Below are 22,881 nucleotides of genomic sequence, written 5' to 3' on the forward strand. Positions count from 1 at the left end.
AGAGTTCGGACTCACATCCATATCTCCCTAATCCTAGTTACCCTGTATCTCTCATCCTCTTCTCTTCACTGTCTTATGTGTCAGTAACTATGAGCACTTTGTGTGCACCGATAAATCCACCATTTCTTCCAAGTGCAAGACAAGGCTGCAGTAAAGACAATTATTAGACCTGTGTTTGAATGTCCAAATCTTATACCTGCTTGTTTGACTGGCCTCGGTTTCCTTGTTTATGGAATAGGGACAATGACCTCTATTCAGACGGGCCAGGAAAACAACTGTCACAGTGTCTGTGAATGCCCTTGGAGACTGCAAACGTCTGCACACACACTTCAGCTCATTGCTGGTATCACTGGAAAGATCGGTGTCCCTTCGGTGGAAGCCCATTTGAAGGCACAGTAGAAATACAGCCAGAGGACTTTTTAGTTGATGATGTCTAATTTTTCTGACAAAGGAGTATGGTTTCTTTCTCTGTTTTTCTGCACGACATTTTTCTTTGAAGAAAGAGCAAGGGCCTGAGCAAACCACTGCTCCACAGGGCTGCCTGTGTTCTCTCAGAGCTGCTCCTTCTCTAACAGCTTGAGATCTCATCCTAATGAGCAATGTGTACCCCGACACCAGCCAGCAGGCAGGGCCCTGAGCATGTTCTCAGTGACCTTTTGGCTCCCTATATGGAAGACCACATACCTACAAGTTGTGGGAGACTCTAGGACCCCCAAAGCTAAAAAAAAATGTACGCCTTCACAGCTCAAAGCAAACGCTCTCTCCCCCAAAAGAGGACTCTCGAGAAAGGCCTGCAGCACTGGAAAGTAAAACAGAAAATCTCATCAGTTGCTGCTCTTTAATTTTAATCTCCTGTCTTAAGCAAATTTCCACATCACTAAGAGAACAAAAAATTTTACGTGTCTAGACGGAAAGTGGGATTAAAAAAATCTATTCATCAGAAGCAGAAAGACTTGAGTTGGGCTAACGTCCACATTTTAGACAGTCTTCCTTCAAGTGCCCAGGTTATGTATTATCTGCTATTTGCATTTTTTAAAAAAAATGGCTTATGTTAGTTAAAAGGCCACATAGTTATTTTCCAGTCTAATACGAATTTCATGACCTTCCCCTGAGCAAGTCATTTCTGGCTTCTGAGTTTCCTTATTGGAGAAGTGAGACGCTTTAATTACATGGTCCCAATGGTGCCTTATAGTTCTGACATTATGTTATTCTAAGCTGAATTAACAGTGACAATATTTGGTTAAACTGCGACCTTTCTGAGAATGTTTGTGTTTTTCTAACCCTTACTTCAAACACCCCAAGCAAGCATTCTAATGGCAGTTACACACCAGCTGGCATGGCAGACCTCTATACTGTCCTACCACGCCACCCCAGCGTGCATGGTTTGTATCCGTCCCTCACAACATGCAGCCCTTGTCGTCATTCAAAGCCAGACTGTCGTCTCAGACAACAACCTGTATCCTTGCCCCTAAACCACTGCAAAGGATGGGCAATTAATTTGATGAAAGCAGAAAGATCAGAACAGCATCCTGTCATGGCAACAGTGAGATGAGAGTTGTCACTTAAGGAAAAAAAAGTCAAATGACTTCAAACTTGGGTTGCGTCCTGGAAAGTCAGATCTTAGAAGCTAATGAGCAAGTGATGTGAAATCCTCGTCCGCAGGCTGTGGTCTCTCTCCCTGATGACGGATGGCTCCAGCGCCCGTCACTGTACATAAAGCACACGGTACATGATGGATGGATTGCCCACTAGCTTTCCTTAGCTTTCCTTCCCTGGAGAGGCTGCTAAGTTAGCAACACATAAGGTTTGCTAAGTGGTGTTGCCTACAGGCCTCACCTCATCAGCTACGGGCTATGGCTACGCTGTCAAAACACTGAGGTCACTGGTTCTAAGCAGCTTGTTCTCTCTGACCCTCCAAGCCTCCTTGGCTCCCTCCCCTTGCCAGGGATCTCTTAGATAAACCATCAAGGAGTACACCATCGATACTGATACCCCAGTAACCCAGGCATGGCTCTTTAGAGCTTCCAGAGATTCAATGCACCATGAGGAGAATGACTTCAAGTTTTGTGGGGGAGGGGAGGTTGGGTGGTAGTGTGGTTGTTGTCTTGGTTTTTGCTTTTGTGAGTTTTTGTTTTGTTTTGTTGGGATTTGTGTGTGTGTGTGAATTTTTGTTTGTTTTGTTTTTTCAGGGGCCAGGGCTGTTGTTCTGAAGTACTGAAGATTAGACACAGGGCTGTCTTTTTTTTTTTTTCCTAACTAAACTCTCAGGGGAGGGGTGGGAATTGGCTATACCCCAGTTTAAGCTGCTTCTAGCCTGCTCAGTTTTCCATTCGCTTTCGTTAGCTTTAATCCCGGGTCAATTTACCCAAAGGTTTGCATGAATGCTACTGGTGATTCTCAGGAACAAATAACACAGAATTACTTAGTGAGAAACGTGTTCTCTTTTCAATTTCATTTCGATCCTTCTGGTTACCTAGAAGGGAAAAGCTGTGCTCCTTACCACAGCATCATCGTTCAACCCTTCCCAGCGCCTGCTTATCACATTTCTTTGCAAAGAGCGAACAGATCTCAGGTTCATAGCCATGGGCAAGCAACAGTATCTTCGCCAGATTGTAGTAATTTTAAGCGTTTCTGCTGAAGCTTTTAGCTTGTAAAACCAATCCTCTTAAATATTCATGAGGAGTGATACAGGTCCCCCCTTTCTAAAATTATCCTGCTTGGTTTGTATACTTGTTTAGATTTTAAAAGTAGGCTGATTTTGAACAGAAAAGGTTAAGTAAAAATGGGTGTGGGAGAATCTCACAAAAACGCCAGGAGTATCAAGGGGCCGCTGGACACACCTGTTTTCCCAGCACTTGGTAGGCAGAGGCAGGGGGATTGTTGCGAATTCAAGGCCTGTGTGTGTGTGTGTGTGTTTGAGAGTGTGTGTGTATGTGTATGTGTATGTGTGTGTATGTGTGTGTGTATGTGTGTGTGTATGTGTGTGTGTGTTTGAGAGTGTGTGTGAGTGTGTGTGTGAGTGTGTGTGTGTATGTGTGTGCATGAGAGTGTGTGTTTGTGTGTGTGTATGTTTGTGTGTGTATGTGTGTGTATGTGTGTGTATGTGTGTGTGTATGTGTGTATGTGTGTGTGTATGTGTGTGTGTATGTGTGTGTGTTTGAGAGTGTGTGTGTGTATGTGTGTGTGTTTGTGTGTGTATGTGTGTGTATCTGTGTGTATGTGTGTATGTGTGTGTATGTGTGTGTGTATGTGTGTGTGTTTGAGAGTGTGTGTGTGTATGTGTGTGTGTTTGTGTGTGTATGTGTGTGTATCTGTGTGTATGTGTGTATGTGTGTGTATGTGTGTATGTATGTGTGTGTATGTGTGTGTATGTGTGTATGTGTGTGTATGTGTGTGTATGTGTGTGTTTGTGTGTGTGTATGTGTGTGTATGTGTGTGTGTGTGTATGTGTGTGTATGTGTGTATGTGTGTGTATGTGTATGTATGTGTGTGTGTATGTGTGTGTGTGTGCACAAGTGTGTGTGTGATACATCCCCCCTCCTCCCTTCACCCTGTCCCCTGCTCCTCCAGCCATGTCATCTACACACTCACTCTAAAAACAGTCAGCTGACCCTCTCTGGAGGACTTTAGTTACATGGCTCATACATTTATACTTTTCCAGATAGAGCTCCCTGAGCAGGGAATCTACTTGATTAAAGTTGTAAAATGCCTCTAACATTTTGAGGAAAAATAATAGGACTTTTTCCCCCGGAGGGGGAGGGCAAGGTCCGTCTTCCACCCAAGCGCATTCCTTAGGAAACAGGAGCAGACTGGTGGGTCAGTGGAGAAGTTTGGGATGTCTGAAAGGCGCGATGGAGAAGAGGGGGAAAATGATTGTTTAGGGGCTGATTGTTTAGGGGCTGTCTGTCCAACGCCTCAGGCTTTGTCTCTTCCTGTCACTTTAGTGGCACTCATGGACTTTCATCCTGTGTCACACTTTTCCTTACTTCTTTCTTATGTAGGCTTATGTGTGTTACACACACACACACACACACACACACACACACACACACAGAGAGACAGAGAGACAGAGAGAGAGAAGCACATACACAGAGAGAAGCACATACACAGAAACAGAGAAAAACACACACACAAACACACAGAGAGAGAGAGACATACACACACACACACACACACACACACACACACACAATTTTCAACTAACCCCTGATAAACAATGCTTAACATCTATCAGTTCCCTGCCTCTGAACTGATACAACCAACTTATAGAAAGAAACAGAGTTTATTGAGGTCATGGTTCTGATGGTTTCATTCCAGACTTGGGCAGCTCCATTGCTTCCAGCCTCAAGTGTGGCAGCACATCCCAGTAGAAATCCAAGGTGAAACAACCTGCTTACATCACAAACAAGAACGCAAAGAGGAACTGGTACTCTAGTTCATAATTGTCTTCAAGGTTAACCTCCCAATGACCTAAGCTCTCCCTGAGGCCCCACATAGAAAGATCCACAGTAGCACCTAACATCACCTTGGTTGGTTCTTTTTCCAGCACTCTGCCAAATTACCCCTGAAAATAGAATCTGGCCATCTTGGTTTCCATGCTAAACAGTCTTGTCCTGACTCCCCTTTCCTTTAGCTGACTTTTCAAGGCCCTTTGAACATGAGGTTAAAGTCTCTCACCTACAGTGTCCCCAGTTCCTCTCCAGCCACAGAGCTGTGTGCTCAAGCCTGGGTCTCTCTACCTGTGTCACCATACATTTCCAGAGTACCTCTTGCACCATGAATCTTTATCAACCTTTTTTTAAAAATCTTGCCAGGAAACCCAGTTCTTCCCAAGAGGACACATAAAAGGCCCCAAAGACATGTCCATCCCTCTGTTATCCTAAAAATCCTCATGTATCACAGGCCAGCACGTCGTAGTACACAATTGGTGCTTAGTCGAGGCTTACAAAAGAAAAGCATTGACTTTATTGATGAGGGGTGAGAGGTAAACGTAGTGGAGGGCTTGAGACAACTGGGTAGTTCACCCCACTTTGGATGGGAGCTGGGGAGCTTGTAAAAATCAAATGTTCCCATTAGGAATGGAGGACTTCTACATAGCAGGTACCTTTGAGCTGAATCAAATAAAAACTGGATGTAGCCCATGGATTGTCAATTTCAAATACTTGGAACACCGTATACTTTCAATGAGATGGAACCTAATCAAATCTTCCTCAGATGACTCAGACAGCTGCTGCACTTTCACAGGACATTGAGATCCTGTTCTTCATGGCCGTCTGGCATTACCATTCGGGACTTCTGTGCCAGCTCGGGAAGGGGAGGGCAGACTTGATTGGAGAGAGCCACAGAACTCCCCTAGGCCAAAGTACCCTTGCTCTGACATCTGGGTAATCTTAATGATTGCTGAAGCATTAGAGCTGCAGGCTCTCCAGGATGATGGGCAGCTGCCTCAGATACCCACATAGCAATTCCTAGACCCTGGGAGGATGCGACCTCATCTAGGAGAAGGAACATTTCAACTGTGACTAAGTCCAAGTCTTGAGATTTGGCCTGAGTGTCATACAGAGGACATCCTGAGATAATGAGGGATGTGTGCAGCCCCCCAAAGTGGTAGATTTTGTGCAGGTAGGAGCAGGTAGGCAATGAGAAGAGCTTCTAGTTGGAATGCCAAATCCATACCTCCGCCCAGAGTGATGGAGGGCGCTGTCCCTCCACAACAAGAAGACTGCATATCCGACTGTACTTTCAAGCCATGAAATTCCTTGTCATTTGATCAGTGGCGACAGGAACCACACCTTTCACATTAGACTTGTCATAATATAGCAAGTCTGTGTGTCTCATTGAAGGTTAGTCTATCAGACTTTATTTGATCACGTTTTTAGCTTCAATAGCCGAGGACCAATCTATTGAGAAGAAAGTTAAGGGGAAGAAATGAAGAAGAGCTACCAGGAAGTAAGCCACAGCCCACTGAAGAGCTAATATTTACAGGGCAAAAATGCCTGCCCCGACTGCACTGAATCCTCATAACATACAAGATGCATTAAAATGCCCCCATTCTACAGACGGAGAAACTGGGGCTGTGGCAGAACCTGGCACTTGTACAATACTCAATTTAAGCAATCAAGGCTACAAGGAAGAAAGACGCTTGCGTAGCAATCATCTTGATACCAGTCACTGAGTAGGAGTTGCAGGACTGTTTTCTGACTTCCAGCAAGCCGGAGCCAGAGCACACTGCTTTCAGAGACCAAACCCCTTTGACCGCTGTTAGAGCTTAGTCAAAAGGTACGTCATTGCTGAGTTCGGGCAACAACATTGTGAGGCTCTGCAGTAAAAGGGGGGGGGGGAGTTTCTCAGAACATGGCCATGGCCCATCTGCTTCAGAAGCTCAGCTCTCTTTATGGCATGGGCTCATTCCCCACTGCCTCTGAGGGAGCTGTAGCAATGTCTTTGGAAAGGTTTAAGGACCTCTGAATGAGGCGAAGTTAAGGGGAGCTTAAAAAGAAGAAACGACTGATTTCCTAGATTTGGGGATAGCTTTTCCACAAATGGAATTGTTTCGCTCAAGAAATAGCCCAGAGAAGCTAGCATTTCTTTGTACTACATCCTTGGAAGGCTACATTTCTGCTTGGCTTTGATTTTGAGGATGAGATGTTCACAGATAGACCTCCTCGCATCTGGTAAGGGGCCCTGAAAATGGAGGCAGCAGGGAGGGAAGGAGAGAGTACATTCTTGGAATGAGAGTGTCTTCCTATGCCCCTGGGGCTTTGGCTTCCATTACACATTGCTTAGGGGAATCACCTGAAGTCTTTCCTCCGGGATAAGGAACCACTGACAATCCAGGCTGACACTTTTCCTGTAATTAAAGGTAAGAGGAAAGCTAAGCCCACGCCCGCTTCCTGGCAAAGAGCACAGAGGCTGATACAATCTTAGAGAAGTCACAGCAGGTACCTGGCCAGGTGGGTGTGCCAAACAGTGACCTTCACAACTCTGGACACCCTTCAGGGGAAGGGTGTGATCACCCTGTGCAGTGAACTGGGGGATCACACAACGCTAAGTCTCACACAGGAAGCTTCCGTAGCCTCCGCGGACCACTAGATGCTTTAAGTCTGTTACTTTTGATCACTGACGTTGGCACTGGTAAAAGTCTATCGGAAGCACACTTAGCACTGGGCAGAGACTCAAAAGGGGGTCCCCTGCAAGGGCTTCCCTTTGTACCTAGTCATCTCTTTCCAGGGGCCTTCTCCCCTTGGTTCTGATAGTGATAGTACATGACAAAGAGACACCCTGGGGAACAGGTCACAGCCTCACAACTGTGCACCCGGCAGGGAAAAAAAAAACCGAAGGCTTCATTTTACAGAGCAAAGAGAGCCTCAGAGAGCTAGTGAGCTGTCTATGGTCACGGGGTTGGTGGTGTTGAGGACTCTTTCTTGAGTTTCTTTCAGTGATTTAAGCTCTTTGGCCACTGCCCTGCTTACGATATTGCGTCAGAGAAAAAGGCATTTCTCTAGAACCTGCAGTATGCGTCAGCCCTGTGGGCTTAGCAACCAACTCTCCCGTTAAATTATTTAGTATTTTTTTTCCTTTTGTCAGTTGCTCATGCTCTCCCAGCATGGAGGCAGGTGAACAGAAATACAGCCTTTCGCCTTCTCTGGACAGCTAAGAAGTCTACAGGGGAAGAGATTTCTAGTGCACACAGCAGGCAGATCTGTCCTTCCTGGAAATCCCGGGTCCGTCTCTAGCCCTCATGAAATCCCAGCATGGTCTGAGTCACACTGATCTCAATGCGTGTGTGACCACGAACCCCATCACCATCACCAGCTACTGATCACATATGCCTAGCTTGAACACTCTCTTTGAGGGACAGTTGTAAAGTTTGGGGTACAGGAGGTAATTTCTCAAGGGCTGACAGGTTGATATCCAAGTCATTTATTTGTCCTTACTTCCTGCCTCTCTCCGTAGCCTCGTCCCTTTCTTCTCCTGTCTAAGGGTGTAAGGGGGAAAGAAGCAAGATTTATTGTAACAGCAATTTGTCTGCAATAAAAAGTGAAGTCTGCTTAAATGCATTAGTGGCGAAAGAGGCTAAAACATGCCATAAATATAAAGGCAAGCACAGTGAGGATCACACAAGAATAACAAGAGGGCGCTACCGGACACAGGCCACAAGTGACAGCACTGTGACAACACCCCCCCCCTTCTTTGTCTGTTCATAGAAAAATCATTACCACCAATTAAACAAGTCACCATGCCAGGCATGCATTTTGCTAAATAAACACTGTATGCACGATCGATTCATTTCAGACTTCAGGTGGCAGGATAATTACACCCACTGTGCAGATGAGAAAACTGAGCCTTGGAGAGGTTGAGTTGCCCAAGAGCCTAGTAAGCTAGAGATCAAACTTCAGTCCCTACTTGCAGAAGGTTTTCCTGTCTTCCAGCCCCTTCTGACCTTGCTTCACCAGTTAATAATTTCTGAGAAACAGTCAAGCCTTTCAGAGAGCTTAGAAAGCTTCTTGTCATGGAGGGTTGTTCTCCAGCTTGGCTCTGTGTTTCTGTGTGCCCAGAGAAACATCTGTGACCCTCTGGGGACCAACAGCAGATGTCCCAGAAGGGTTGCGTTTGACAGTTGGAAATGGCTGTAAGTTGTGATGCCCAAAGCTATAACCTATAAATAATAAACAAATCAGCCATAGAGACAAAGTTTGGAGAACACTACCCCTTGAAGCAGTGGTGGCGTTTGGGGACATTCACACTAAGATTATTTTTTCAGATTGTGATTGTTTCCCAAAGTGATGTGATTTGCCCTCCCTAGGGCAAACTGCCCTCCCTTGACTCAACAGTTCCCACAGCTGATTCTCTGCAAAAGAAAGCCGCAGGAGGCTAATCACATGTGGTACACCCTGATTTGGTGGAGAGGGACTACAGTGTGTTCCCTAGAGAGGTAGGAAAGGAGAGAGATGAATCTGAAGATGTTCTGTCTTCGGGGAGGTGCCGTGGAGTCCAGCTGACTCTTGGTGTAGCCGAAGACAGGGACTCTTGTCTACAAAGCACTGAGAACCACTTTGTAAGAAGGAAGTCCTACAGGCCACTGGAGAGGGACATCAGTAGCCGAGACCCAAGACCCAGACTAAGGTTGGCTGGGTCTAAACTTAACCAAGTTACCCTCTAAGGGTTAACTTCTTTTTTTGCATATATTGTTCACGGTCAAGGCTTCTCCGAAGTCTAGAAAGGGTATTGCCAGATGGGAAGTCAGCTAGGAGATAGGGACCATGCTCTGCTGGAGTCTGGTTCCACAGAGAATTGGTGGGGGTGTGTGTGTGTCACACAGGAGGCCTAGGTCTTTGTTTCTATCATACCCCACATCTACACACTGTCTTCCCTCCAGCTCTTCTAGGGGTACATAGAACTATGCCCCTTCCTGCAGAGTTGTACTGGTGCGTAACGTTTAGGATTAGATTCATGGTCCAATTCCTTGGAAGACCACTTAGCCCCACTGCTTTAGTTTCTTCAATTGATAAATGACGATAATATTGTTAATCTATGAGAACTGTGATAGGGGATGTTACCTTGCAGTAATGGTGTCTAGAGTATAGATAATAGAGTTCAATGTATAAATGATAATCATTATCATTGTACATTTAAATTATTGCATATTCTAATCTGACGGGGTTGGGGTATTCATTGCTTTCTTCTCCTTAGAACGTGACCCTTAGGTGGAAATATTCCCTTGTTAGGGATAAAGAGCAAGAAGTAAGGGCCGGGAAGGAGGGCGTTAGGGGCTAGATATTTGTGCCTTCCCAAATCCACATGGTAAAGCTTGTCATCCCATTTCATGGCAATTCGAGAAGGGGAGATGATTGGATTAGAATACAACCATCAGGAACCCACAGCTCTAGAGTTTGCTGACCCCTTCTAACATTTAGTGTTACAGGGAGAAGACTATGGACCAGGAAGCAGGCCCTCACTAGGCACCAAATGGGCTGACACTTTGCTCTTGGATTTCCCAGCCCTTCAGAACAATGAGAAATGCTTATCCATTGTTTAAGTCAACTACTGTGCAGTAGATTTTTAATATATGAAAACCTGAATTCCAGACTTAGATGCAAAGTCTAGGTTTAGGTCTGATCATAGGGCCCAGTGTGATTTTTCCCTTCGTTAACTGGCTTATCAGTTAAGTGGATTAACAAACTTCCCATCTTCCCACGATACTCTGAGAACAAAATGAAAATGGATTACCTGAAGTTTTGCAAAGCTAAAGATGCTATAGAAAATCAGGAGCCTCCACCCAGCTCTCCCACCTTTCTTTCTTTGGTTCTATAAATCTCAGTGTTTTAATTTCGAATGTTTAATCTTAGAATGAAGCTCGCTATTCTGAACCACTCACTGTATTTCATTCTGGCTTACCCAATTTCTACTTACCTAGCCAAGATCACAAGAGCCTGGAGATGTTGTCTGGTCATGCATTTATAGCCTTTCAAATATTTATTTTAATTATGTGTGTGTTTCTGTGTGAGGGTATGTGTATGTGAGTGCTGATACCCGTGGCTGCCAGACGAGGGCGCTAGATCCTCTGGAGTTGGAGTTACATAGATGGTTGTGAGTTGACCCACCTGGGAACTGAACTAAGGTCCTCTATAGGAGCTGTGTGTGTAATTAACTACGAAGTCATCTCTTCATTACTGTAACTTCAACCACGGTGAGCCATGGCACAGGGCTCCCTCTGCTTTCTAGAACATTTTTCTGCTTTGCATCCACTATGGTGATGGAAGCTAATTAGTTATCTCTCCTGCACATTATTATTATTATTATTATTATTATTATTATTATTATTGTTGTTGTTGTTGTTGTTGTTGTTGTTGTTGTTGTTGTTGTTGTTGTTGTTAATGCACTGAGGCAGCATGCTGGAATGCATCATTGGATTCAAGGGCACTAAGGCTCCCCAGGAACCGGGCATTCCTGACCTCATACATCCCCCAGGAGATGACCTTCACACATTTTGACAGATCTAGGTTACCATAGTGCTTCTCATTCTGGATGCAACATTGTAACAACTTCTTGCCTAATAGTTATTCCTCACTGGACTTCTGCCCAAACTAGATTGCCAATGCTCAGCTCTCCTTTTAGGAGTCTACATGGACTATAGGAAGCAGAGACCGTGGGTGATGGTATGGCGGTAATGGACAGATAGACAAGAGGAAGGACAGAGGACGGTATAATCAAGGGTATTATTGGTGTTCTACTCAGACCCAGAACCCAAGCCTCAAAGAGGTGTTCGTGCCCAGAATTTACAAACAAATACATTGCAAGTTTATTTCTCTTCCCAAGAGGTTGATCAACGTGGTCTAGGGGCTGCCATCTCGTCTTGTCTACCCAGCCTTCAGATGAAAGGCAGATGAGGGAGGCCGGGCATGGCCCCTCCTCATCTATAAACCAGCTGCCACCAAAGCAAAATGTCCTCCCCTCTCCTCTCTAAACTAAACAGTAGTTTGTCAAAGGGTGAATAAGAAGAAAAGTGACAATTTTCCTTTATGTTAATAAATTGCTTTGGCCTAAAAAAACATTAATCAATTTCTTTCCAAAGCACACACACTTCTCCATACTCGGCCTTGAAAAGAAAGTCACTTTCAGTCCCCTTAAACTGTCAAGACCAGTGGGGGCAGACACGTGGGGGAAGGGCAGCTCCCTAAATCCTGGCGATTATAATAGAACCCTGCTGTGTTTCCATAGAAACATAACGATGCATTCTTCCCTGAATGTACAGGCGGGAAGGAGTGAAGAGCAAGGCTGTGGGCAAGGTATACAATGTCTGAAGCGCTGGGGGTGCCAGCGAGGAGGTGAGAGGCATTTGTCCCCTAAGAGACCAGGACAAAGCTCTCAGTGAAGAAGAGCAGAGCCGGCCGAGACCGGGTCCCACAGAGTATGATTACACCTGTTATGGCCTTGTATTAGCATGGCTAACCAGCTAGGTTATTATTATAACTCCTACATAGAGCCGAATCCTGGGGAAACGAAGAGAGTTATCCAAGGTCAACAAGGAGCACTCAACTCAAAAGTCTTTTGCTCTAACCTCTGGGATGGGCAGCAACTGAAGCCTAGCACAGGAGACAGAGTTTACATTCTGCCTTCTGGGTCTTTCCTTCCTGGGCCTGCCAGTCCTGGGCACATGATAGACTCACTCGGAAGCATATTTTCTACCAGGTTTGGAGATATTGGTGAATCTTTGGAAATGCAGGCAGTTTCTGACTGCTAGCTTGTTTTAGATTAGGCAGTCAGAAACTCCACACAGAAGGAGAAAGAAGCAGCCAGTGGCTCACGTGTGATCAGATGACATGGACAGAGACCTGCAAAGAAGGGTATTCGCATCACTAGCCTTAAATTCTGGGAAGCAAGCTCCACAGGGATGGTGTCCCAGTTTGTCCAGCCATGTCACTGGGATTTAGCACTAGAGTGGGTGGGTAGACGGATGGACGGACGATGGACGGATGGATGGTAGGACGGATGGATGGATGGATTGATAAATGGATGGATGGACGGGTGGGTGAGTTGGTGAGTGGGTGAATGAATGGGTGGGTAGATGTGTGGATGAGAGGCTGGGAGGCTGGGAGGGTTGGTGGGTGTGTGGGAGGGTGGGTGGATGAGCCCATCCATTCTATACCAGACAGCAGGCACTCTTAACGAGAGCAAGTATTACTCATTCGCTTTGGCTCTGTCTCGTGCTCTATGATAAAGATAGTTTTCTGCCACAGTAGGTAAAGACAAGGCCATTAAGGAGCTAAAAGAACTGTGACTGTGGATGTTCCCTACCAACCAAGCAGGCAATGCCTCCAGTGACAGAGCCGAGAATCAGAGCTTGCAACTTGCTCCTTTAAATGCCTTCCTTGGTGCAATGCAGAGGCTGCCTGAGATGACTGTTCCTAGCCTCTGGAGCCATCTCCTAAGTTTCCTCTGGGAAGAAGGAGGTCCAAGGGATGCTGACAGATGGCCGGTCCATCGCTTGAGACAAACTAGGGTGCAATACTGGGCAACGGCAGAAGAATGGGACTCAAGGTGTGGGTTTGGATACCTATGATGAGTGAGCCAGCAAGCCATGGGCTTTGGCTACAGGGTCTCAAATTGCTGGATATCATTTACTAAGGACACAAAGCCCCTGGTCAAGCAATGCCAGCGCTGGCTGGCCAGACTTTTAATCTATCCGCCATTGCTTTCTCGGCATCTAGCACAGGATCTGGCACATGGGCAATATTTAATCAGTCTAGGTTGAATGTCTGGGCGAACATGTGGTGCCTAATCTGTGCTGCATATTGAACATGCACCTGTTTTCTACACTTGCCTGCGATCCTGGGAGTACGAGTGATACCTCCTTCGGCAGGGTACCGCTCTAATGCTCGAGAATAGGGAAGTGACTTGCAGTTGATGCACTCTGGAGCTTTGCTTTGAAAAACACAATCTGTGTTTCATCCATTATGTAGGTCACCCTGCCAGGATTAGGTCCCTGTAGAGAGAACCAGAGAGTAGCAGAAAGAGAAAGGATGTCCAAAAAGCAGAGAAGAGTCTGGCTGAAGGTTACTGATACTTTCTCCCGCTGGCTACAGGACAGGCCCCTCTGTCTTTCCGTCTCTTCCATTTCAGAACGCCCAGGACAATGCTGCATTTGGAGCTTCCTTTCTCACATGTGACAACTGCCATTGACTTCTGCAGCAGTGCTAACTCTGATCTTAAGCTCTGGGACGTGACACGGGTGTCACAGGCAAGGGCGGGTGGTCTTTTAATGACGGCTGATTTCTCAGCACTTGCTGGGCATAAAGGACTCTGCCAGTCACGCCTCATCCAGAGCGACGTGGGGTCTTTTGTCTTCCTTACACAGTGTTTTATCCCCATCCCTTGCCCCTGGCTAAACAAGGGGCATACTCCGCTCTTACGGCTGTATCTCTGCCATTTTCTACACTTCCACATGAGCTCTGGACTTTCTGAGAAAACACATAACACGCACTTAGCACTCAGATGCACCTAAGAGTGGAAGGGGGGTGAGCAGTCAAGGACACAGGCTGGCAGCGCTGCCTGACAGGATCTGTTCTTCCTGGTCCAGTTCCCTGGGCTCAGGAGAAGCTAAGCAGAGTGAGAGGAAAGCCAAGAGTCCCTGACACATGTTTACCTCCTCTTCAGGCACAAAGAGGCTGAGGGAGCGCCAGGCTCCTGCCTGGGCTCAGGCTCTTTGCTGACTCTACATTCCCAGGGCTTCTGGGCATCTTGGTCTTATCTGGCCTTGTGTTTCCCTCAGAAACCTTTGTGGTAGTCAACATGGTATGAATGAAATATACTGTATACCAAGGACTCCAAATACACTCTAAAATAGGAAAAAGGAGAAGCTATCTACCAAAGGAAGAGGATTTCAGTCTCTCTGTATTGAGGAATGCTGAAGGTAGCCTGATAGGTCTAAGCTCTCTAAGACATATTCCTAAGAGATACGTCAAAGAGCATTATGTATCAGTGGTACTAATGTTAATGCTGATACCAATGCAGGAATGGGGGGGTTAACATATACAAAAGGATTACAGTATATCAGGCACTGCTCTGGCCTTGTCATATATGTCTACATCACATATATTGATTTCATTAGCCTTGGGGGACTTTGTTTCTTCCATTTTACAGATGAGGAAACTAAGCTCAGTTTGACTATGTGTGCCTTTATGTCGTTTACATGTAGTTTCCACGAATGCTGTTTAACACAAGCACTAACAGAGAAGATCACTCATCTAGAGATGAGGGGAAAGCTAGGCCCAATATTTACCTAGTGCCTGGCATGATCTATGATTCACTTGACAAAAATGAGGTATCATTAAAGGTATTAATTTAATTCGATGGGGAGGGAATGAGACAGTCTAGGAAATGGCTCAACTCTCCCAAAGCGACCTGTGCACTTGGTCCCTAGTGGCTTAGTAGTTGATCCCAAGGACCTGCTCTTGGGTGCTCTGGGTCACAGCTGTGTGTTATTCTCAAGTTAGTGTGTGCTATTTCGAAGTTACCCTCTTCCTCCTTCTCTGTCTTCCAGTGTGGAGTATGATTTCCGGCAGCAGGAAGGCAGGTTCCATGAGGTTCTCCAGAGCCTGGAGGAGGCAGAACCAGCCGAAGAAGCACCTTCCCCACCCAAATCCCCGGCAGAAGCCCCGGTCCCTGAGAAACAGGACTTACGGCGGAAAAGCAAGAAGGTGAAGAAGAAATGCTTCTGGTGGATATGAGAAGATTGGGGCTCCCTCTACTCCTTCCTGAGATGGGGGAATCCCCTCAAGGCCTCCCTGATCCTCTGCAAAAGTGCAGGCTGAGATCTCCTTGACCTGTGACACAGGAGTGCCTCAGAGCGGGTACACCACTGGACACCTGGTCACCAACCTTACCTGAGTGCGTGCCGCCGCTTGCAGAGGATTTTATGGATACTTGCGTGGTCACTCACAGTCAGGCTTCATCCTCATCTGCTAAGTTCAGATTCCCACCATAAGCAAACACTCCCCTGCAATCCCAACCCCTTCCCTGGCGTCGGGCATTCCCTTCCCACCCTGAGATCATCAACCCCAAAGATACAGAAGTAAGTCTGTGTTGTGTGCTGCAGGAAGTGGAGGGTGGTAAGCAAGTATCCTAGAAAACATCACACAGTAAGCTGGCAGGGTTCTAGGATTTAGTGTACAAAAAAAGCACAACAGAAGTGAGCAGGGCCTAACAGTGTCAGGTCGCCCTGAAGGTATTAAGTTGTCCTCTTTTTCAACTAGCCCTAAGATTTCAAGTCAACTGGCTGTCTTCTTGTAAAGTATGGGGTGTGCTGGGTGTGGCAGATAAGGTTGCCCACGGGTATTAGGCACGTGTCGTGTGATCTATGTGACTAGAACTCAGGTGACTTTCATAGCCGTAGTCCTTCTGGGGCCACTTAATTATCATCTGTCTCTGTATGCCCGGTGTGGGGGGGTAATAGAGAGGGGCTTTAACTTTAGGGTCATTAACCTGTTAGCGTTCATTTACCTGTACCATTAAGGGTCTTAGGACTCAGCAACTTGTATGTCAGTATATCTTATCAAGTGACGTTAACAAGGCTTAACCGCAATATAGCATTTTTTCTCATCCATGCAACCTTGTGACAACCATGTAGATAGGCCCAAACATGTTACTCTACAGTTACCCTTCCTGGTGACCAGGCTGCGGTCACCTGATCTAGGAAGAAGCAGGCTGAAAATGAGGATGGAAGGTCGTTCTTCCACACAGTTTGAGCTCCTTAAGATCTAGCTCATTCTATTGACAAGACCTTTGCTCATGGATGTCCGGTCCAGCTTGCGTGCCAAGCAAACTCCTAAAGCAGTGTAATTCAGTAATTGCTACATACTCGGGCTGAATAGGAGGCAAGGCTTGGATACCTTTGCATAAAGTTCAATGCTCTGACAGCCTGTGATTGGACTGACACTGCCAGAAATGTGAGCCACACCTAAACGCAGAAAGCATTTTACAACCGCCCCCTTGCCAAAGACCTGGTGTCTGAGTCGAGTCTCTGCTGTGCACGTGGGATGTGCGTACCCCACTGCCGACCGAGATTAATTGAGCAAGCCACCCCAACAATTTCGCTTCCCCTGTCACAGTGCTGCGGTGCAAAAGCTATTTCGGGGAGAGTGAGGGAAATTTGGCAAGGAATCTGGGCCTGCACTATTTAAGTCTTGCGATGTCATTTGAGATGTTCTCTCTCTCTGTTTCTAGTGTAATGTTTAAACCCACAAAGTGAGACCAGAATCTCTAATGTCAAGTTAGAATTAAGATAAATATACTTGTCATGCTTAAGAAACCACACTTCAATTAGATACGTGTTACCACTGGCCAAACGCCACAGCTCTTTCTTTCTGTATCCACACACTCAGCTCTCGGTTGGCCCCCGGCAATGGAAAAAAACAGTACAGAGGGCAATCCAATACAGCAAACTCATTTGGGATCTCTTACATAATTTTATCTTGTAGCAGTGCTTCCATTTTTATTTGTTTTGCTTACACTAATTTCGAGTGAATTCATATTCCAGACTATCAGGATGGGACAAGAATATCCTTGCACTTAGATTTCGGAGACCCAGGAAATAGAAAAGCCTATCCCACTAACCTGGAGAAAATTGTGTAACTGTGTCCTTTCTTGACTGGGTAGAAGAATGACTACACCCCCTGATTTCTAAGCTCTGTATACCTCCTAACAGCTATGAGAGCTAACTGCAGCCTCTGTACTGGTTTAGCCTGGAGAAGTGAGGAGGAATCTGGGGTAGCTCTTATCGGCACAGGTGCACGATGAGTTAGGGACCTTGCATCAACTCTGAACTGAGTGAGATGAGAGTAGGACTGAAAAAGGTTGACACTCCCGGAAAGAAAGTCAACCAAGGTCATGTGATTTTTATACCAAAGCACAACACCACATCACCTTGCTTAGGCCACACCAATCTACACCTGGAGAGAAGGCTCCTTCTGGTAATTAAATCCTCAACATCGATCAGTATGAGGGGAAAGGATTGATAAACACCAGCCTGCTGAACAGAAAGGGTGATCACTACATCAAATAAAAACCATAACTCATATATACCAAAATTCTATACTCTGCTACTCCTGTTGAGTAGCGACGCTTCTTTGTAAAATAGTATGTAATATGATATTCTACAGAAATGTTATACTTGAGGTGATATGGTTTAATGGAAAGAGATTAATTTAGCAAAAATTACCTTTATGAAACGGAAGGAGAAAGGACTGATTGGCCTGTTTAACTTGCAGGGGTTTAATGTAGCTGCTCCCTCTGTACGTAAAACACTCGGTTATCGTCCCTGGAACTTAATGCCAGCTCATCTGTAGGGCGCCTTCTCGAAGACAATGTATCACTGTAAGGTTTTGTAAATTTCTAAACTGTTTTAAATGGGATATTATCTTTTGCAATAAACTTAAGTATTTTTCCTAGGTCTTAAGACTCGGTTATTAGCTTGGGTTGAGTTGACTTATGAAATTTTAACTCAAGAAAAAAGCCTTAACGGCCCCAAAGGCAAAGACAGTTATAATACTTAACTTATTTGTTTATAAACAAGGATAGAACCAGAAATGCCAGTGACACCAATCACGGGAGCCTCATGTCCTGACCATAGAGGAAATGACCTGTGTCAAGGAACTATTCCTAGCTGCTTTCAAAGGAGCATACAACTCATCCATGATTTAACTTTACGCACAGACACCTGACTCTAGCTTAGTTCATATTTCTCTCTTAAATACATTCTGATGAACAGTTTTCCTTGAAAGATGTCTTTGTATCATCAATAATGGGAAAATTAGTATTGTGTACCAAAATTCGAGCATGAGATAATAGTCTGATTAGATTCTAATGGGGATCTAAGCCTGAGACCTGTCCATTTGTAGAAAAGGTATTTGCAAATGTGTTCTAATGGCATGTTAACACCAAACCTGTTTTCTCTTCAACCAGTCAGAGAGAGAGAGAGAGAGAGAGAGAGAGAGAGACAGAGACAGAGACAGAGACAGAGACAGAGAGACAGAGAGACAGAGAGAATTGAAAAGAATTTTCCCCTGGCATGAGTCAGGGCTTGAGCTGAGGCCTTGTTTCTGTCTGGAGGATGAACCTCCCCATTTTTAGAGGTAACAGACACAAAGTAAGACCCTGGAAAATGGAATCAGAAGCCTTGGGTTTAACAGCTTTCCTGAGTGACCCCGTCAGCCGAGCTTCTTAGCTCGGTCTTATGAACCAGAATCCTGTGATGCTAAGAGGTCATCTGGCTATTAACTGAAGGGAGCTCTAAACACAGTGGAGAGTACATGATAGGCACCCAGTAAATACACATTCATTCCTTTGCTCGCTGAAGTAAACTGGGAGGAAGAAGAGTGGGTGCTTCCGTGAGACCACATTTGGTGTCAGATGCAGGGTTGAGACCCTCTCAGAGCCAGAAACCAAGTCATTCTGGCTTATAAAAAACCATAGCTAGCAGGACAATATAGGGTAATTAATGGACGCTCTGTGCTTTGAGGTACACGGTGGCCAATAGCACCTAGTGCAGCATTCTGGGGGAAAGACCGTTGTGGCATGGCATTCAGTTCCCAGATGTGCAAAAAGTCTTTGAGTACCAGGCCCTCCCATACACAACATGAGGTATGACTGGATGATTTGCCAAGACGACTAGAACTTTGCAAATGGGTCCCAGAAGCACCAGTGCTAATATGTAGTGTGTGAAGAGCTGGCCAAGTCCAGCCACCACTCAGGTTGGACTTGAAGTCCATTCTTACTGTTGTCAGCTGAGAAGAGTTCCCAGCATGATCGTCGCTGAAAAGGATCTAACTTTAGGTCACTCCAGGCAACTTGCTGGATGCTAAAAATGTCTCTGCTTTTCAGTTCCAAGCCACAGAGACGCTTTATGGTTGTTATACCCATCAGGCAGGAAAGGGCTGGGACACACATCCGGACTCTTTTGTCGACTGTTTGCTATGATCCATGTTTGGCCAACGTGATGATTGTAATCACCCGTTTGAGTACTTCCACCTCAATTTTCTCCCATCTCCCTTAAACTGACTGACAGCCCAAATACTCAGTGAGTGTGTGACACCTCCTCTTTCCAAAGTCTCACAACCACACCATCTCTTTCTGCTTTCTGTGGAGCCCTTGGACCACAAAACGAAGATGCACCTTCAGACACCACACAGCTCGGTTTTCCTCCATGTCAGAGAACTTCCCCACAGGAGGCTCCTTATTGCCCACCACAGTAATGTCCCCTAAAGGGTCTGTGAGAACCCTTCTATCTGCCTAGAACATACTCACCACACTCCTCCCTGCCAAGTTTCTGGCAACTCAATTCTATCCAGCTACCGTCAGGACCACAAACAACACCAGACGTCCTTCTTAATCATTTACTTACACCAGGGACCTTACCATCAAGGTCCATGGCATAGCTGTCCTTGAACATATATCTTTGTCACTCTTTAGTGAATGTACTTGTCTGTTTAACTTTCCTGAGGTAGGAGTCCCACTTATCATCATTTTGCCTGTGTACACCCAGCACTCACTACATGGGGACTTAGATGTTGAAGGAGTAAGTTAATTAGTAAATTGGATCCGGTGAAGGAGTTACTAACTCTCAATTCCACTTCCCCTCCAAACCCCTGCTTTTCCCTGTCCTACCAGCAGGGCACTCATAAGAGATGGCACATTGTTGGCACCCAGCCTCTGCATCTGCACCCCCGGAATTGGAGGCTATAGCAAGGAGCCATGCCCAAGGCTTTCAACTCTTCTACAGTCGGCCTGGCTTTCAGGACTTAGGAACACCAGGACACAACTGTCCTCACCCTGCACCTTTATTGACAGCCCCACTTAACCTTGCTTCAGAATAAATTGCCATCATAATTAAATCCCAGTGCATTCTGCACATTTCTACCAAGATACTGCCCAACTGTGTGAGAGAGAAAATGAGTTTTGAAATTAAAGCAGATTGTTAACTATTTTTGCTTAATGTTTCTATTAAAATGCCAGCATTTATTACATATGACCTAGCCCGTTTCAGACACAATGCAATTTAAAACAGACAGGGACCGTCTACTCAAGGAGCAGTGTAGGCGAAGCATTGTGCCTTGGCTTCAACCATGATTAAAGTGAAGAGACAATAACACCACACCAAAGGATTATTTGCTCCCAAACAAATAAAAGCTTTATTATCATGAAAGGCTTTCAAAAAATTTTTCAGAATCCATAAGTTTATTAAATTTCATTCAAATGAAAACCATTATTTTCTTCCTGATAGAACCTGAATATACATTTTTTTAGACCATTAGCTGGCCCAGTGACCTCTACTTGACATAGCAGCCTGGTTGCCCAGGTAGCAGACTCAATATTATGACACCTGGTTACGCTAACAAAGCAGCCCTCCTTCTCATCTACCAAACCAGCTGAGGCATTTCAATTGCTGGACTCCAGAGCTATGCCCACAGCCTTGCCACTGTGCCCACCAAGTAACTGAACCCCACCCCACCCCGGGGAAATCAAAGAGTAAAATCAAATGCAACTCAAAAGTATCAATGTTTATACATTCTGAGAGCTGGCCTGACTACCATTAGCAGGGTTAGGACCCTGTCTCTCTTTCACTCATAGGTACCCCAGGGTCTGGAGAAGCATAGATGAAACCCATCATCAATGAAAATTTACAGAGCCTCCTCTCTGTGCCATGCCTGGTGCCAAAACACTGCGAAACTGCACTTGAAGCCCTGACCTCACAGGCTGAGGTCTAATGAGGGCAGCCCCTCAGTGAGCAGAGGTCCCATCTATTGCTCTACCTGGATGTCACACGCTCTCCTTTGATCTCCTGGGATTCTGTCCATCATCCTGCCCTTCCCCCCACTGTGTGGTAAACTCCTCAGAGGAGTCTTTTGAGGTAGATGTTTGGCCAAATCATCCCCGATTTGTGTCTCTAACTACACCCACCACCATCACCACCACCCCAGAGCACAGATGCTCACTTCCACAGCAAACAAGGCTCATAACCGGATGGTAAGTTAACGTTTACCCCCTAACCTCAACCTCTTGCTAAGCTCGCTTCCTGTCTCACTGCCGCTCTGAAAGTCAGAGGGTGTTAATACCTGCGGGCGCATCTCCTCTCACCACTGTTCAGAACCCCATCTATTACCCATCTATCACGGGGAATAATTTGCACTTTGAGGGAGGATAAAAGGTGTAACGATATTACAATATCGTTAATAAGTGCTGATAATGATTTCGGAAGCAGCCTGAAATCTCAGCATGTTTGAGACCAAGGCAGGCAGATAACAAGTTCGAGACAAGTGTGGGCTACAAAGTGAGATTCTATGGAAAATAAAAATCAAAACCAACCAAACAACAAAAACCCAGTAATCATAAGCTCTTGGTTCCTTGACCTGACAGTGGTGACTACCAGCACTTGGCTGCTCCCTCCCATTTACTCCTCAAACATTCCCCACAAGATATTTATGACGAGTGCCACTTTCCAACAGAATGAATGGAGACAGGGGAGAGGAGCCATTTGTCAAAGCACAAGATATGGAGAGTGGGAGGGGTGGTGGAGGATAGGGGTCTTTTAAGGTCTGCCAAAATTGGGAGCCAGGGCCCTTAAAACTCCTATGGCAGCAGCAAACACTAGACTAAACATAGTCTCCTCTCTGTGACTTTCTCGCCCTGTCCCTGTCCCTGGACCCTGTTGGTCACTCCATCCTGAGTGCCCGTTCATCAATCTCTCATGTTCCTCTCCACTAGGAAGCAATGTCCTTGGAGGCAGGAGTTGTCACTCCATCTCTGGGAGCTGCCATGGGTGTCCTGTGTCATGTGAGATGTCATAAATGCATTATAAGGTCTGCTGAGTGAATTAGGGGAAAAACGTGGCTATGCAAACATTGAGAAGGAAAACTAGGGGCCAAGGTCAGGTCCTGCCTGCTGCCCGCCCCACCCCCATCTTTCAAATAAAGCCCTGGGCTCTCCTGGCTTCAAATGATGTTTAGAAGGTGAGGCTTATATATAGGAAGAGGCTTCAGGAAGCTGGCTTTCTCTGTATTTCCTATTTTTAAAGAAATGGTGCTTGAAGGGGTTTTTTTGATCATACAAAGAAAGTGAAGTTATTTCAGAAAAAAGAGTGAAACTCAAGAAATGTGCAATTCCTGAGTGCACCTAACTCAGCAGATGCTGAATAGGGCTGGTGCCAGGGTCTAGCCTCTGGATGGGGTCTGGCGAGAAACTGGGCTTCTCTCTTTCAGATCTCAGCCTCCTTGATGACTTCTCTATTGTTCTGTTCCTATGACCCTTCCTCCACCTTGACTCACTGAACACTATTTGTTATTTGAGAAAGCCCTGGTAGATGCCACTCAAAGACTAAAGGACACC

The 22,881-nt window shown here is 45.7% G+C and overlaps 2 protein-coding genes across 5 annotated transcripts in view; one reads left to right on the forward strand and one right to left on the reverse strand.

Annotated features, from left to right (window-relative positions):
- Insyn2b (inhibitory synaptic factor family member 2B) overlaps nucleotides 1–17,948 on the forward strand; it is a 107,446-nt gene extending 89,498 nt beyond the window's left edge. For both annotated transcript variants that reach the window (XM_008767623.4, XM_039087144.2), the window contains one exon: nucleotides 15,044–17,948. In XM_008767623.4, coding sequence (XP_008765845.1) covers nucleotides 15,044–15,230 — 187 coding nt within the window. In that variant the 3' untranslated portion in view covers nucleotides 15,231–17,948. The remainder of the gene's footprint in view (nucleotides 1–15,043) is intronic.
- Dock2 (dedicator of cytokinesis 2) overlaps nucleotides 1–22,881 on the reverse strand; it is a 417,576-nt gene that overhangs the window by 178,647 nt on the left and 216,048 nt on the right. The gene's annotated exons all lie outside the window — the stretch shown is intronic.

The sequence above is a fragment of the Rattus norvegicus genome, chromosome 10, assembly GCF_036323735.1.
Source record: "Rattus norvegicus strain BN/NHsdMcwi chromosome 10, GRCr8, whole genome shotgun sequence".
NCBI classification, from domain to species: domain Eukaryota; kingdom Metazoa; phylum Chordata; class Mammalia; order Rodentia; family Muridae; genus Rattus; species Rattus norvegicus.